Source organism: Chlamydotis macqueenii, chromosome 6, assembly GCF_036417535.1.
Source record: "Chlamydotis macqueenii isolate bChlMac1 chromosome 6, bChlMac1.mat, whole genome shotgun sequence".
Classification (NCBI taxonomy): domain Eukaryota; kingdom Metazoa; phylum Chordata; class Aves; order Otidiformes; family Otididae; genus Chlamydotis; species Chlamydotis macqueenii.
Window position 1 is genome coordinate 42,751,235 of NC_141561.1, and position 16,777 is coordinate 42,768,011.

Genomic DNA, 16,777 nt, shown 5'->3' on the forward strand with positions numbered 1-16,777 from the left:
ACAGGGTAATGTTGTTTTTTTTTTCCCCAATTAACCAGACTGAAGAAGTTTGTGAAGACTTTTAGAGAGAGCTTGCAGAGCAGACAGAAAAAGCATATAGGCACATACATATACATCTTTTTAGAAAGCAGAAATGTTATAGTTAAATCCCCAAGAATACAAAACCTCCTGAAACTTGAGAGGAGGTGAGATGGAGACCCTTTTAATTTAAGGAACTGAAGGACTACTACCAGCAAGTTCCAGATGCCATGCATCTTGGGACAGAAGGAGGGGGTTGTATCCAATTTAATCCACATAGCAAACAGATACGTGCTATTTAAGAAAAGAGCAAATCAAAGAACTTCTGTTAAATTACTGTTTTCAGACCACTTTCACTCCTAGCAATCTTCTCAGCTCTGTTCCCAGGCAACTGGAAGAAAAATAATTTCTCTTTGTGAGTGACATTTGGATAATTACAAGATGTGTTTTCATTTAAAAAGTAAATCATCCAGCATCATCACATGTCTGTACTCTGAAAATAGTCTAAACAGCATCCCATGCACTGAGGAGCTATTCCTGAGCCCTTGTTTCCTGAACATTTAGATGACAGATGAAAGTTAATGATGTCCCTTCAGATAAAAGAAAACTCGATTAAATGCAAAATAACGGGGGTTTTTTTTGTGTTTGTTATTTTTTTCCCCTAGCTCTCACAGCATTGCATTGGCAAAATGAAAAGGCTCCCTAAAAGTTCTTTTCACACATCAGAAGACTAACTCTTGTATTGACATCAGCTGTCAGAGGTAGGAGAAGGGCTTCTACATTTTGCTCAGAATAACGGAGGCTTGGTAACCTGACCCATAGCTCATACTCACCAACAGAGACTCAGCTTTGATTCCCTTCAGGTCTCGTCTGCATGTCCCTCAAGAAACTAGCAGACCATTGTACAGCCAGTGTAGACACTGCCTGTGGGCTGCTGAACGTTCTCCAGCCCTTGACTGCTTGGGATGGAGAATATTTTTTTCCTCCCATTTCTCTAGCTGGTCTAATGCTCTCTAATAAGATGGTACCCTCTGCATTTTTCAGTCCTGCATTGAGCGTTCTGCTGGAAAGCGCTTGAAGATTTGGTGGCTGGAAGGAGAGTAAAGTGAAGGCAAGTGAATATAGTGACACTCCAGCTTCCCACATCCACAGTATTAAAAATTAAACCAGATACATTTTGTAAGTCTGGAGTTTATACCATGGCAGTTTCATACTCTGTAAGGGTTGCTGATGCTCTGGGAGAATTCATGGCGTTGTTCTATGTCAAGACTGAAAATCGTTGGAACTGAGCTCTCAACAGTAATTTTACAAGATTAAAGCAAACATGTTAGTAAGCACACAGAGGTAGTGCCTAAGGCCTTTTGCACTGCGTTTCTGAGACGCATCGTACATCCTCATCTAACGAACACAACCTAAACAGCTTCTGCTGTTGCTGCTGGAAGTGGACTCTGAGAGTGAAGCAAGAAAAAGCACACATTACAGCAAACAAAGCCTCAGTAACACACAGTGGATGACTCTTCCCAAACATCACAGGCTGCAGCAGAATCTCAGAGGCCTCACTTCATTGCTTTGAGCCTTTGAAACTTTCAATATTTATATTTCCCATGCCTGCCAGGTCAGCAGTAATAGCTCTTATGGGCTGCTGGCACAACTTCATTGCTGGCGCAATGCAAACATCACCTCCAGACCCAGAGGTTGTTACTTGAAAAGCCAGAGCTACATCTCTTTTTAAATTTATTTCTTTTTTTCAAGTTTTGCTGACCGTACTGACCATTTCCAAGGTTTTCTCCCTATCCCTAGGGCACATTCTCTGTTCTGCTGTTACACTCTTCTGCATTCTTAGTGAAAATTACCTGAAACCACCAGTCAAACCAAACCCTGGTAAAACTCAAAATCCTAGGCAAAACCAGGCAAAACATTCACCTCCCACTTCTGCTAAGTGCAGTGACCAGTGTCACACTCTGTCCCCTGGGAGCTTCATGCTGTCATTTATTGTAAGTGGCTTTGCACTGCTGAAGTGGGCTCAGCCTTTCTGGCATTCAGGCACATTACCAGCATCTCCTTTTAATGCTATTCCAACTTCAGCATCTGTGTAATTCAACACACAAAGGGTTGTTTCTGGTAGCAAGTCATGAGAAGGTCTGGATTCAGAGGAACATGAGTCATGAATTTTTACTAAAAATTTATTTTTTCAAGTTACATTCTTTTGCTCAATAAAAGGGTTTAGAATCTTTTTTGTAATTTCCCAGAGGTGTTAAGATCCATAACCAGAAAAATCAGAAGTCCGAACAAACTTCAAGGATTTTTAAATACTAAAGCTGTCACTTTAATCTGGTTTTTTAAGAGTCTGTGAGCAGTTACACAAGGTTTTAAGCACTAGATAAAAAGTCATTGGCAGTGAGCTTTAAATCAGCATATATTTCAGATAATTACTTCAGTAATGAGGAGCAAAACCAAGAGCCAAACAGTCAATTGCAGGCACTGTTTTGTCTCATGCCCTGCAAAACAGCAGCCTGGCATTTAGCAAGGGATGCAAAAGTCTCAGGGTACACATAAAACCACAGAGATTTTCAGATGCTGAAAGGGACCACTCTGGTGCCTGAGGTTGGAAGCAAAGAGAAACCCAAGAAATGCTTTCTGGTCCTGCTTCAACACATGGTGCCCAGCCACATTTTTCTGTTTTTTTTAAAAAAAACTTACTGACAAACCCAGGGATGCTGGTGCTCTTTAGAGATACTCCTAGAGACATCTCACTTGTAATGACCCTAAGAAGTAGAGGCACTGGCTGCAGAAGTTGTTTACCTGAGCCCATAGAGAACAAGTAAGTGCAAAAAGTAGAAGGAAGACTGGAGAAAAATGCACAAGGACAGAGCACCGCAGCATGCCAGTCCATTGGGGAGCCCAGGATGGAGGCCTCCTGCAAACCCTCCTCTTGAGGGGAAGCCCTCAAACACAAAAATCAGGTACCCATCCCTCCCTCCTCCACGTACACAGATGCCTCCAGGCAACCGCTCGGCACAAGCACAGTTAAGAGCCAACAAAAACACCAGGAACAGCTTGGTAGCTCCTATCTGACCTACGCCAGATCCCACCACCAAGCCTTCTCCTCAGCACCCCTTTCTCCCAGGACTGAGAATACCACAGACCCTGCTCTCCCAGAGAGCAGGAGCACCCATGTCCTCCCTGTTGAAAGGATACAGCAGAGTGGTGTATTTTTTTTTTAAGTAACTCGTTTAATTACTTGGAGAAATTAGATTTATTCATTCATTCAAGGGCTGTGCTTGGGCATCTGACAAAGGCTTAGATGAAACAGCCAAAAAGGGATTTGTCTTGCACATCTGCTGACACTTTTCCCTATGAATTGCTGAGAGTCACGCAGGTGAATCAACTCCAATTCCAAGCACACTGCTCTTAGAACAGGTACTGTCAGCCCACTCTTATTATTCAAGCCAGGCTGCCTAAGCTCACATTTAACACCCGACAGAATTAAAGCCCAAAGCTAGGATAAGGCCTCTCCTCTCTGACACACTCCAAACCCAGACTCCTCAGGACACTGTCCACACCATTTCCTGAGGCAAGACAAGATATTCTAGAGTCCAACCAACTAGTAGCGATTACCTACACCTGCACAGAAGGCAGCAACAATACAAAGAGGAGCTGCTGAACCTCTTACATGTCTCTCATTGTAGATTTATAGAGCAAATCAGCTCCAGGGTTGAACCACAGCAGAAAAGGCCTGAGCAGGAAAGCCATGGTGCACCTGCTGCAGCCCTCCATGCTACCAGTCTGCCCTAAATCTGCCAGTATTCCGGCAAGCAAGAGCCATCCAAATTAGACACAGTCTGGTGTCCTGCAGCAGAGGGGGCACAGAGCAGGTTCACAGCCCCTAGGACTGCTCCTGATAAACACCTGTACCCTACGGCCCACCTGGGGACCCAGAGCAGATCCTGGCTGATCACAGTCAGTAGGCACTTTGCTCAGTCTCTTCTGAGACAGGGACTTTGCAGCACTGTTGTAAATTCTGGTAGTTCTACCCCCTTGTAGGTGGATGTATGCAAATCTTGAAACCTCCTGTGGCAGCACCATGGGAACAGGAGCTGAATCTGGGTTCCCTATCATGCAACACAGCCTATGCACCCAGTCTGCAAAAGCTAACTGATCCTACCTGGTTCACAGGGTTACTGTGACACTTCTCCGTCCACTTATGCTTTGAGGAAACCTTTGAACACCTTGGTTTGATTTTACAATAAACTCACTAAAGTTTATCTGCAAGCATCTGCCAGCACCTTCAAGCATCACTCACCAGCTTCTTCAACTCTGCTTCCAGCCAAACTGAGCAACCATTTCCAAGGGAATTCTCTGCTTCATCACTTGCATCCTAGGTAGATAATTATTTTGTCAAGTTTATTTAAACATGCAGCTTGCTGTTCCAAATCATAACTTGCTCTACTGGGTCTGACTGGGACAGAGTTAGTATTCTTTAGAGCAATTGGTTAAGATCAGCAACGAAAAGAGTGTTGGGAACACATGGATGTTCCAGCTACCACTGAGTGGTGCTTACACAGCCATCAAGGACTTCTCTGCTTCTCAAGCTGCTCCCCAGGAAGTGGGTTGGGGGTGGGCAAGAGATGGGGAAGGGGCACAGCCAGGACAGCTGCCCAAAGGGATGTTCCATGCCACGTGGTACCAAACTTTTGGGGTTTTTTTCTTAAAAAAGTAGATTCTACAAGGCCTTAAGGGAAATACACTGTCACAGGTCTTGAGCAAAAGTTACCCAAAGCAACTAAATCTACACAAGTGCAGCTCCAGCAAGGCAGGAACATTTAGTGTGCTCAGGTTTCCCTGAAGAAGACGTTTGTGGGAGTCACCTATCAAGTGTTCCCAATCTAAGTTCATTAGCAAGAATTTACAGAGATTAAGTTTTACAGTTACACTCCAACATAGGCGCTAGGACCTCGTCAGCACATGGACACAAGCCAAGTACAAAACACTGCACAAACATCCTGAATACTTCGTAGCTCAAATTCTAGACTGATACCAGTCACACAACAAAAACCCATTTCTAATATCCAAACAGAACCTCTGAGTAATGCTTATTTGCTCACTATTTTGAGAGCAGAAAAGGAAAGAAAAAAATTCGTTTGTGAATAAATTATTACAAATCAGCCTTCTTTTAGCAACCAAGTGCACTCAAAAAGGGGTAAAGATTTCCTGTACATACCAAGGAACGCTTCACCTCGAGCAGTTCTGCTGCAGGCGATGCAGCCACAAGGTTACAACCTCATCCTGCATTTTTGCTCCTGATGAAACAATCCTGTATTTATGAGTCTGACATTTCACAGAGAGCAAATTTATTGCAATTAAGGTTTAATTACAGTCCATGATTAATCTCCAAATTACATAAATCCTTTCTCACAATACCTGCAGGTCAGCCACCAGCCCAGGCAAGCAGAATGCTTTCAATCTTCACTTACTCATACATCCTTGCTTGAGCCAATATTTTTAACTGTCTGTCATTTTAGTGTCTCCCAGACCAAGCCCACACTGCAGATAAAACACAGTGTTTTTCAGCTATTTACCATGAAGAACAAATTTACATCTTTTAAGCAAATACTCTTAAAAAAAAAAAAAAGGCATTTTATATGATCTCAGTTCAAATTCCTTTTCACAAGAAATGTTTCCTGATAGTAGAAAACTCATAAATTAACAGGGAGATTATTAGATTTAAATGTTTCTTAGATTTACAATGTTGTTATTGGAAATACATCAACGTCCTACACAAAAGAAAAACAATAGGAATGACATAAAGCAAGAACTACTATCCACTTATACTGAGGATGCAGGAAAATAACTCTGACACAAAGTTGCCTTGAGACAGTATCATATCAATGTTTTACATCAAATTAATAATGGAAAAGCAGGAGACAACCAGGGGCAAAAACATGTAAACCACCTCCTTTGTGAGGAAATACAGCCTGGCTTATTTACAACACCCAGGCACTGCTTTCCTGCTGAGCTCCCTATGGCAGGCTCCAGCAGCATCTGCACCCCTCCTGAACAAGCAGCACAGCCTCAGGCATCACCCGCCCCACGTGGAGCCTCAGATATCAGAGCGGGCCACAATGCATCCTCCCGTCCCTGCAGTTCTCCGTCCTGTGCCAGGGCCCTCGACCCTGGGGACAGAGGCAGGACATTTCCACAGGAAAGCAGTTTGTACCACGAGATGGGGAAGGCATCCGTGAGGTCAGGGCAGACCCAGCAGGACAGGTATGTCCTGAAGGATATCTGAAGGAACATCATCGTGCTTGATGTGTAGGTACCTATGCAAGCTCAGTATCAGCTGCCTCAATTTCCAGCACTGCCCAGTCTTCACCAGCCATCCACACGTGAAAGGAGCACTGCTGGGAGGTTTTGCGGGACAGAACCTAAAGGCCAACTTGTGTACAGGTCGTATCCCCTCGCATATCCGCAACGTCATCCTCAAACCAGACAAACCCTCCCATGTCTCCAGAGAAGAGCAAACAGCATCCGGTAACAACTGCCAAAAATGCCTACCTCATTCTCTCCAAGACGCTCAGAAAGGGCGCTAGAACATCATGACACTAAATTTATGCATCCCCAGCTTAGATTAGTGTGTAAAGGAAGTAAAAAGCAGGATACATCCGTCACCTCCTGGGACACGGCAGCAAAAGCCAGGCAAATGCATATTGTCATGGATTAAAAACGCCTAAATAGGTAAGATAACGCATAAGCGTGTGGGGAAAGACCTTTTAATTCACAGTTCTCATTGCTGTACTGAACTGACCATGTCCCAGGAACTAGGCTAGCCACCAACTCCCTTTCCTCCAAAGGGATTTACCCAAATTAGTAGTTTTCTTGGGGAAAACAAACACACACTTAAACCCTTTCAGAACAGGCATTTGAGCCTTACTTCTCCAAGTGTGTATCCAGACTCAGGTTCAGATTTAAAGCCCCAGGCCCACCACAAACACAAGCTGGCTGCTGTCTTCACAGCTCTGAGCTCCTGCCTCCAGTCATGAGAGCAAAACCAGCCCGTTCTCAGCAAGAGACCAGACCTCTCTTCCCACAGGATGCTCTTTCAAGCAATATCCAGGACTCTCCACTGTGCACATTTTTCATACTTGCTCTGAACAGCCTTTGGACAATGGAGCACAACCTGGCTCAGACCCAGTGTTGGCAAACCCCAAATACTGGCAGAGGAAGAAGGAGCAGCTGCACCTTCAGCCATTTTGCAGTAATGTCCAGGACAAACTAGAAAGGTCCCCTATTTCTGGTCTCATTTCGTTTGATTTCTGACTGCGGCTTATGCAGGGGCTGGGATTCTTGAGTTGTGAGGATCAGGACTGGATGCAGCACTCCAGCTGCTGTCTGACAAGCGGTGAGTGGAGTGGGACAATCACACATCTGTCTCAGCTAGCAATGTCTCTGCGGCTGCAACCCAGGATCCTATTGGCCCTTCTTGCTGCAGCAGCACACTGCAGACTCATATGCAAGTGGTTGTCCACCAGAACTCCCAGGTCCCTTTCAGCAAGGCTGCTCCCCAGCCACACAGATCCCAGTCTGTACTAGGCTCTTTGATTATTGTGTCCAAGGTGCCAGACTTTGCACTTGTCTTTGTTCAGCTTCATGCTGTTCTTACTAGCCCACTCTTCCAGCCTGCCCAGGTCTATCCCTTCTGACATGTCCACCTCACCACCCAGTCTGGTGGCATCAGCAGACTTGGTGAGGGTGCTTTCAATTCCATCGTCCATGATGTTGAATGGCATGGGACTCAGTATCAGTTCCTGGGGATCACAATTCTGACAGGCTGCCAGCCTGAGTGAAAACCATTGAGAGTGATCTCTTTTTCCTCTGATTTCCTACCCATCCTGCAGACGACCCATCCGATCTTGTTCTTGTCAGTTTTTCCAGGAGAAAGCTATGGGAAACACTATCAAACACCTTGATGAAGTCCAGGTAAACAACATCCACTGCTCTCCCCATGACAACAGACATTATTTTGTTGTAGAAGGTGATTCAGCGAGCCTGGCATGGTTTGCCCTTGGTAAATCCATGCTGGCTTTTCCCAGTCAGTTGCTTCATTTGGTTTGTAATCATTTCCAGGAGGACTTCTTTCATTACTTTCCTAGGGACTGGAGTAGGACTAAGAGGACTGTAGTTTCCTGGATCCTCTTTTGGGCCCTTCTTCTAGATGGTAGGACATTTGCCCTCTTCAAATCAACAGGGACATTCCCTGATTTCCACAACTTTTCAAATATTATAGATATCAGCCTTGCCACCATCTCAGCCACCTCTCAATGCCCTGGGGTGGATTCCATCCAATTTATGTTGTTTGAACCCTTGCAAGAGCCCGCTGACCAGCCCTTCCTCCACTCCTGCTAGGTCGACACATGCGTTATCATAGCTACTTGATCTGGTGATCTGGGGTCCAGGTACACAAGTAAAGACATAGGCAAAGAAGGTATTGAGAACACCTGCCTTGTCAGCATTATTAGTCACCAGCTTCCCTGCCATGTTTAGTAACAGTTTTGACAGTATGCTTCTTTTTTTTTTTTTTTGCTTTTAAGCACATCCAAAACTCACTGTTAAGCCAGGGTGGTCTCCTGTTCTGCCTTCTTCTTTTGCCTTTATAGGAGATGGACTGAGGTGGCCACTGCTCACGGGGAGGCCCTGTCTTTTGAGAATTGTCCTTGGTCACCCTTCGGTGAGACTGCCCTGCCCTCCACCAGACCCTGCAGAAGCAAGGTAGGAGATAAGGAACTTGCCAGGATCCAGTAGCCTAGCTGGGCTCCCAGGCAATGAATGCTCTCCACAGCTCCAGCTGCTATTCAAGGTGGTGGCAGAGAGGTGAGCAGGAGATGAAACAGCAGTTATTCTCAGCAATGAACACCTAGGAAATATGCAGGGAATAGTGGGAATAAAGCTTCCGAACTTCCTTCTCCAAGGGCACCATCCTCTTACTCAGCATCCCAACCCATCCACCCCTGTGTAGAGAAGGCCATTCTCCTAAATCCATTGCCAGGTTTCTCCTCTGCAGCACCGAGACCCAGGCCAGAAGGAAAAAGATCCTCTGGCATCTGTGAAGGTAATGAGACCTTCAGAACAGGGACTGACCATACTGGAAGACATTTCCATCATGAACTGACGTTGCTCTTCATCTCCACACAGAGCACACGAGGCAAAAGAAAGGCAGGACCAGGACCTATGCGCTTCAGGGCCCAAGTTTTCAGCTGTTTCACCTCCACAAAGAAAAGACACACAGATAAGATGAAGAAGCAGGACTGTTTATTTGCAGAAGGCCAAGCGGAGGGATAGGCTGGGAGCAGGTGAAGGGGATGGGAAAGGCCCCAGGGCTGGAGCTGTCATCTTAGAGGGCAGGGAGAGGCCAGGAGCCACCCAATCTTCTGTAGAGAGTCTACAGATTCTCCCTTCTTGGCTGGGTGGTCCCAGGTCCCTGGTCCCCTGCCGGGACACCCACAACACCCAGCCAACAGTCAGCTGGTGCTGGGCTTTGGAGGGAGCAGAAGGCTGGGCGCTCCTGGGGAGCTGCGGTGCCACCCTGCTGCCAAAGCCTATCTGGGTCAGGGGTCCATCAGCATCCCCAGGTGGAATGAGCCTGGAGAGGAGCCCATGGGGTCACGCTCCCAAGGGAAGGGAGCGTGCATGGGGTGCAGGATGGCGGCAAAAGGCTGCAGCAGCGGGCATGGACAGACTCCAGGGTTTTGATTTTTCAGAACATGGTTCAAAATTACCTTCAGCATTTTACAAGAGGACAGATCACTAGAACTGCTGGCAAGTACACTGCAGGCTTTATATGTGAAAGGAATGAACTACGTGCATATTTTTCACATTCAAGGCATACAAACAACGCCAGAAAAAAAGAAATTCTAGAAGGGAAACTTATCTCAATAATTTATGATGCAAGCTAACTGGAGTCAATGAAAGCCTGAGTCCTTTATAAACTTTTTAACAGCAACGCACGGATATTTCCACATGTAAACAAGCAACGCTGCTATTGATAGTGCTGCATCCCCCGGGATCCTGTAATGCATGGCATTAAGTAACATAAAGCAGCAACAAGAGAGCAATAACCTTTCTGATAATGTCTCATCACACTTTTCCCTGTAAAACTATTTGATTTTCAGCTACAAAGACAAGCAGAGCAGCAGCTTCAGTGAAGGATGCATACAGGTGCTAGCCCCCTCAGTCAGGAAGCTGCACCTCAATCAGCTACATCCCAGAAGTAGAAACTGTACTGAAGCAATATCCCTGTACTGAAGCAAACACCAAAACATACAAAACTGTCTTGTCTTCACCATCTTGGACCGACATGTTTTCACAGCAGCCATGGACTGGAGCATGTCGTTGTCCACAGAGGCAGGCCTGCACACAGGCTTTGGTTTCTACCATGGCTTTATTTCCACTGGTCAAGACAACTCACCTGGGGAATGCTCTGCTTCTGCCAAAATTCCATCTCCACGTTCCTAACTAATTACCTGCAGACCTCATGTGGTACCCATGTAAACACCCATATATTCTGCCTGACAGTCCTCAGACAAACTGCAAGTCATGGTAAAGTGTATAGACCATGAAAGCCATTGCCAGGCAAAAGGAAAATACCTACACCTTCCAAATCAAACATCTTGGGAGATCGTTCCTAGACACTAGGGATAAAGATGGCTTTGCCAGGTAAATAAATGCCACTTGTAGCGGTTTCCCTTCAGTTGGTCATGCACCTAGTGATACCCCACAAAACACAGCTGCTGTTTTGCACCATGCCATTCAGAAAGCAAAAAGAGCAATCTGACCGCAGCAAGTATTACAATATATAAAGCTGGCCAACAAGTCTCCATTTCAAAATGCAAACATCTGCAAACAGATGTCAGATGAATTGCAGTGCTCCCAGTATACAAATTATCACTAAAGAAAAAAAGGAAGGATCGCACACAAGGCCTTTGGAAACACTTGCTAGATGAACTAAGTCTCTCCCATCAGGAGTTGTAATAGTTGAGCTTCTGCACTGCTGCACAGTTCCAGGCAGAGTGGGAAGAAGTCCATAGCGTTCATGTAGAGTCTGAGATGTGGGTGCACGGTTGGACCAAAGGCTATCTTTCCTCCAGGAGGATGATGCTGAAACACGCTGTATTGTGGCACACCAGCATTATGGACCTCAGCAGGTCAGACAGACAGACCATGCAAGCAAAGCTAGATCTGGTAACTACACAAAGGAAAGGGCAGGGAGATTGATTCATTGAGATAAGCAATTAGTGGCTAAAGGAAACCCATGAACAGGCCCCTTTGAGTGAAATTGAAAAGCAAAGTGATTTAGGCAGCAGTAGCACTCTTGGAATTAGGAGTGCTTTTTAACAGCAGCTTATGACTAATTGCTGCCATTGAACATCAGGGGAGATGAGGAAAAAGGAGAGCTTGTGTAACATGGGAGTCCTGCCAGGAGATAAACAGTCATCTTAATGTTTTACCATCATCTTGCAACAAGCAGAAAGGGCTGTTTTACCAAAAACAATCCCACAAAAATCCTAGTAACTCTTGCTGAGACATTGACACTCTGGTGGATCAGTTGCCGTTCGCTTGGTGGTTAATGCCAGCTCAGAGAAATTATTTCTGATGAATCAATACCTGTGTAAGCAAAAGGAAGTACTTTAGAGTAGAGCTCCTAGCCCACCTCATCGTTTTACTTTCATCCTCGTGACATCAGCTCAGAAAATTGGATGTATTGTGCAACACTTGGGATCAAGGAACTCTTTGCAGCACCCATTGAGAACACGGTGTCTTAGCAGGAAGTCAAAGCAAAAGAAACACCTGCAAGCAAAGTACCTGGAACAGCCAATCCAGCATCTCATACCAGAGATGGTCAGTGCAGATACAAGTGTTCCCTTTCAGATGAGAGTGCACAATGCACACATCTGCTTCCTGTGAGACACTAACCTCTCTGTTCACACCACAATGTTACTATGGTGGACTGCCAAGGCTCGGCTTCAGAGCCAGGACAGCTCGCACGCTAAACAGTTTGATCACAATCGAGATGCCATCTAGATAGTTTATCAGGCATAAACTGGAAAGGGACACCATTTTTGAGACACTGATTATGTATAATGACAGATTGTTTCCACAAACTCCATCATAAACAGGTATCTTCTTTCCCAGGCTAGTTAACTATAATTCATTCACTCCTTTCTACAGATGATGATGTTAAGATTTGCAGTTCCTCTTGTCACTGTTCCAAACACTCTCCAGCCACTCCATTGTCTTCCTTGAAGCCTAGCGCTAACACTGGATGCTCTGCCCAAGAGAGGATTCATTGCACTATCAGCAGCAGGAGGATTAGTTCATACATCTCACAAACAAAACACCAGGTATTTAATATTAAATTTCAGACACTTTTCTGCAGAGCTGCTGTCTTATCAGATTTCCCCCCATTTTACGACTGCGTAGCCAGAGATTCCCAGGTAACTGTAAAGTTCGCATTTGGTCTTACTGAATTGCAACATATTTTTCAGTCAAACTGCAGCTACCTTTGATCTGAGACGGCGCAGTTTTGAGCATGGACAGACAAGATCATAGAATCATAGAATGGTTAGAGTTGGAAGGGACCTTCAAAGGTCATCTAGTCCAACGCCCCTGCAAGGAGCAGGGACATCCCCAACTAGATCAGGTTGCTCAGAGCCTCATCCAGCCTGGCCTTGAACGCTTCCAGAGATGGGGCTTCCACCACCTCTCCGGGCAACCTGTTCCAGTGTTCTACCACCCTCAGTGTAAAAAAAATTTTCCTAATATCCCATCTAAATCTACCTCCCTCTATTTTAAAACCACTACCCCTTGTCCTATCGCAACAGGCCCTACTGAACAGCCTCTCCCTTGTAGGCCCCCTTGAGGTACTGGAAGACTGCTATCAGGTCTCCCCAGAGCCTCCTCTTCTCCAGGCTGAACAGCCCCAACTCTCTCAGCCTTTCTTCATAGGAAAGGTGCTCCAGCCCTTTTATCATCTTTGTGGCCCTCCTCTGGACCTTCTCCAACTGGTCCATGTCCTTCTTGTGTTGGGGGCTCCAGAACTGGACACAGTACTCCAGGTGGGGTCTCACCAGGGCAGAGTAGAGGGGGAGAATCACCTCCCTCGACCTGCTGGCCACGCTTCTCTTGCTGCAACCCAGGATGCGGTTGGCCTTCTGGGTCGCAAGGGCGCATTGCTGGCTCATGTTGAGCTTCTCGTCCACCAGCACACCCAAGTCCTTCTCCTCAGGGCTGCTCTCAATCCATTCCCCACCCAGCATGGATTTGTGCCTGGGACTGCCATGACCCAGGTGCAGGACCTTGCACTTGGCCTGGCTGAACTTCATGAGGTTGGCACGGGCCCACCTCTCCAGCCTGTCAAGGTCCCTCTGGATGGCATCCCTCCCTTCCAGCATGTCGATGGCACCACACAGCTTGGTGTCATCGGCAAACTTGCTGAGGGTGCACTCTACCCCACTGTCCATGTCGCCGACAAAGATGCTGAACAGGGCCGGGCCCAGCACGGACCCCTGAGGGACGCCATTCGTGACCGGTCTCCACATGGACATTGAGCTGTTGACCACCACTCTCTGAGTGCGGCCATCCAGCCAACTCCTTATCCATCAAGTGGTCCATCCATCAAAGATGACCTCCAGAATTCCATAATTCTACAGCCTATTCTCTATGTGACCTGGAGTTTAGTGCATCCAAGAAAACACCCAGTAACTGGCAAACCTTGTAGATTTTATTAGGTGGTTGCAAGTCATTCATAACTAAACGGAACTTCAGGTCAAGTGAATACAAAGTTATCCCTGAAAAATAGTGTTCTGGTTTTGTTTAGTGGGGGGGGGGGGGCTAAGGTGGTAGCTTCTGTAGGAAACTGCTAGAAGTCGCTCCCCTTTGTTCAGTGGACTCGGCCAGGCTTAGGGCAGACCTGCTGCTGGCCAAGGCCAAGCCAATTGGTAGAAGAATGTTCCCTCATAATGCCCTGTGATAAGGTATTTAAGAAGGGGGAAACAGGAAAAAAAAAAGGGAGAAGAGAAGATGTGAAGAAGCTGAGCGGGGGCAGAGAGGGGGAGGCATGAGCCTTGTGGGCCTTGCAGGCCTCACCCTCTGGCCTCCTGCTGAGCAGCTGACTGGGCCCAAATCGGCCTGGCCTGGGTGCAAGAAGTGGAGAGGAGATGAGAAGTGAATAAGATGTAAAAAGGATCCTGAGAGGCGTCTGCCAGCCTGTTGTGAGGAACGGCTGCAGACACCAAGGTCAGTGAAGAAGGAGTGGGAGGAGTAACGCGACTCCTGGCCAACATTTCCCTGCAGCCCGTGGTGATGACCATGGTGGAGCAGGTTGTCCCCCTGCACCCCATGGAGGTCCACAGAGGAGCAGAGATCCCCCTGCAGCCCGGGAGGACTCCACGCCAGGGCAGGTGGAGGCCTGAAGGAGGCTGTGGCCTGTGGAGGCCCCGCTGGGGCAGCTGTTCTGGAGGGACTGCACCCCGTGGAAGAGATGACCCACGCCGGAGCAGTTTCACGAAGGACTGTGGCCTGTGGGTGGGACCTCATGCTGGAGCAGGGGAGGAATGTGAGGCATTCTTCCCCTGACTATGAAGCAGCAGCATAAAACAACGCATGATGAACTGACCGCAACCCCCATTCCCTCTTCCCCCCTGTGCCGCTCGGGGGGGGGAAGGTAGTAGAGATAATGTTAAGCCCGGGAAGAGGGAGGGGAGGGAGGGGGAGGTTATCTTGTTCTCTGTCTCATTCTCCTGCTAGTTGTAGAAATAAATGAGTATTTTTCCCCAACTCGAGTCTGTTTTGCTGGTAACGGTAACTTCAAGGATTTCTCCCAGTCCTTTTCTCAAACCTCGAGCCATTTTTCTTATATCATCTCCCCCTATTCTCTTGGAGAGTGGGGAGAGTGAGAGAGAGACTGGGTAGTCTGGTCCCAATCGGGGCTAAACTATGACAAATGGTGAGGGAGGTGATTCAGGAACGTTTGGCGCAGGTATAAGCTATCTTACAGAAAAATCCTTTATGGGAGAAGGAGCCAGGCTCTAATGTTCAGGTTATTCAGTCTGTTCCAGATTATCCTTGTCAACAGCTACATGTCTTAACCGGCTGTCTTTAAAGAAGACGAGTTCTCCACATCCCTCAGTATTCTGCCTGACTTTCACATCCCATGGGTACCTGTGGCTCCAAACTAGATCTTCCAGAGAACTTGGTGAAAAAGGACACTAGGCTCACGACCAGACACTAAACTGCAGCTCTGGAAACTTGGGGTCAACTCTTCACTCTGCAGTTTATCACAGGGGACACGGGAAGGCCATAGTGATCTGCCATAATGCCCTGCTTTGACAATGGGAAAATAAACTTTATTCCTACCCACAATTCTCTCTTTTCTATTTGTTTTTAATGTTCTTCGGCATAAAAATGAACCAACTGTAAAGGATCCAGCACAGCAGCTCCTCATTTTCCAGAGGACCTCCAGCACAAAGACAGCTAAAATAACTTTGGGTTATTCACAGTTTTTCAAAGGCAAGGGAGCAAAATAAAATATTTTAAACCCTGTCAAAAATTCTTAGAAACACCAGATAGAAAATCATATTTTTCAGAAAAAACAAATGAGGATGAGAATTTTTTAGCTCTGATTTAATTTCCAATATTAGACAACATCAATAATTAATACTAACTCTTCTTCCAAAGACATACTGATGTAACATCACAGATGCTGAAAACTTATTCAAGTCAGAGGATGGGTTTAAAGAGGGCTTACCCTGCTCAGATAGCTGCTCTTGGATTTCAGCTGCATTCGTTTGATTTTGCTGGAAATCTCTTTCAAATCAGAGAGTTTAAGAATAAAAAAAAAAAAAAACCAAAAACCAAGCAGCTTTGTGTATATAAAGTCAGTCTAACTCATTCCAAGAGATGATCGCAGGGAAGGGAAGAGAAAAAAGCAAGCAAGCAGTAGTAAGTACCTTAAAATACCCTAGAACATACATACCCCAGAAAATACTGTACAACATCAACAACAACAGGCATAAAACCTGTTATCTGAACTCCTGGCTACCATGTGGACACCAGCCAACACTTCAAAAGCAGTAACTGACTGCTTTTTATATTCAGTAGTCACATTGTGGTGGGAAATAAAGCGGTGTTAACATTGCTTCTCACAGGAAAGCAATGCTAAGAAGTAATATGAGTAACAAGTAATTGCCTCTCCAAATATTACACCAAATGCAACAGTGCTTGAAAGGACACTCCCAATCACAGTTTTCATCAATGCAATTTTTACAGTGAGCCCTAATGCATATGTATTTTACCTAGTTCACAAGCAGCTACAAGCTCCCATCTATATCCCGTCTCATTGTGCTCCTTCAAATCAGAGATGGCAAATCAGTGGAGTTTTGTGGAGCATTCATTCTGATGCGGGAAGCTGCCTTCAAACCCTCCCTATGCTGTAACTGAAGTCCATTATTCCTCGGGACAGACATCTGTATCATGTTTAAAGAAAAGTTTACCCCATGATCAAGGCTTATGCCTAGGACTCAGTTACATCCTTGTTTTTATGACATCATCTCAAGTAAGAGCCAGTGAGATATCCCTGGAGTGCCTGGCTCTCTAAGGCACTTCTCCTAAGCACTGGCTTCAGCATATTTCTGTCATTAAAGCTGAAGGCACGAATAGACAAACCAGCTTGCTGTAAGGTATTCCCTCACAGCATACCAGCTACAAT

General features: G+C 46.1%; 1 protein-coding gene across 1 annotated transcript in view; it reads right to left on the reverse strand.

The window, feature by feature from the left end:
* Positions 1-9,173: 9,173 nt before the first annotated feature.
* The window catches only part of LOC147600333 (transient receptor potential cation channel subfamily M member 8-like), a 33,146-nt gene continuing 25,542 nt past the window's right edge, over positions 9,174-16,777 (reverse strand). Inside the window, exon 9 of the mRNA XM_086751222.1 lies at positions 9,174-9,278. Within this exon, the coding sequence (XP_086607348.1) occupies positions 9,174-9,278 (105 nt within the window). The remainder of the gene's footprint in view (positions 9,279-16,777) is intronic.